At 58.9% G+C, this 973-nt stretch overlaps 1 protein-coding gene across 1 annotated transcript in view; it reads left to right on the plus strand.

Annotated features, from left to right (window-relative positions):
- The first annotated feature begins 11 nt into the window (after window positions 1–11).
- PPP5C (protein phosphatase 5, catalytic subunit) overlaps window positions 12–973 on the plus strand; it is a 33023-nt gene continuing 32061 nt past the window's right edge. Inside the window, exon 1 of the mRNA XM_008591781.1 lies at window positions 12–165. Within this exon, the coding sequence (XP_008590003.1) occupies window positions 45–165 (121 nt within the window). The 5' untranslated portion in view covers window positions 12–44. The remainder of the gene's footprint in view (window positions 166–973) is intronic.

Raw genomic sequence — 973 nt, forward strand, 5'->3', positions numbered from 1 at the left:
GGTGCCGCTGGCCGCCGTTGCCAGGGTGGGGGGCGCTTTGCGGCATGGCGATGGCTGAGGGCGAGCGGACTGAATGTGCTGAGTCCCCCCGGGACGAGCCCCCGGCTGATGGCTCTCTGAAGCGGGCAGAGGAGCTCAAGACGCAGGCCAACGACTACTTCAAAGGTGCGCCCGCCTCAGAGGAGGGGTGGACAGCGGCCCTGGCTGAGGGGTGCCGGGCCCGCGCGGAACCATGGCAACGCGGAGCTGCAGCCTGGGCGCGGGGCAGGCACGACCAAGTGACCAGGCGTGGGGAGGCCCTTGGCGCTACCAAGGGGCGACATAGGGGGCTTCTGAGAGGAGGGGTAGTCCCTAGAAGTGGCGTAGGGAGTGGACGCTACTAAGTGGAGAGACTGAGGAGGGGGCTACTCAGTGTGGGGTGGAAGGGGACCAGGATGAGGGCGCTTCCAAATGTGAGACTCGGAGAGGTGCTGCCTGGTGGGGAGGACCCGACGGGGGCGCTTCCAGGTAGTGACATGTGGTGGGGGAGTGATAGCGCTACCGAGTGGGGGAGACCTGGGGTAGGTGCCACCAAGTGGAAGGTAGGGTGGGGACGGTCCCAATGAGGAGGCAATGGTAGGGGTGGGGAATTGGTCATTAGATGGGGGGGAGGGCAAGGAAGTAGGAGATTTAGGGCGACCCAAGGAAAAGGGACGTGTGGGGGGACCTTAGTAGTAGAGGTGGGGTATACGCAACAGTACCGTGACTTGGATCTTGGGAAGGGGTGAGGTAGGGGGCACCCATTCATTAATTCAACAAATATTTATTGAGCATCTGTTGTGTGCCAAGGATTGTGATAGCAGTGTATGAGAGAGATGTGGCCCTACCGTTAGACAGCTTGTACTTTAGTAGGAGAATCAGACAATGAATAACCATACAAATATAAAATACTTAAATCATGATGAGTGCTTTGAAAGAAAACCAACAGGGTGAT

Source organism: Galeopterus variegatus, unplaced genomic scaffold (genome assembly GCF_000696425.1).
Source record: "Galeopterus variegatus unplaced genomic scaffold, G_variegatus-3.0.2 Scaffold7280, whole genome shotgun sequence".
Classification (NCBI taxonomy): domain Eukaryota; kingdom Metazoa; phylum Chordata; class Mammalia; order Dermoptera; family Cynocephalidae; genus Galeopterus; species Galeopterus variegatus.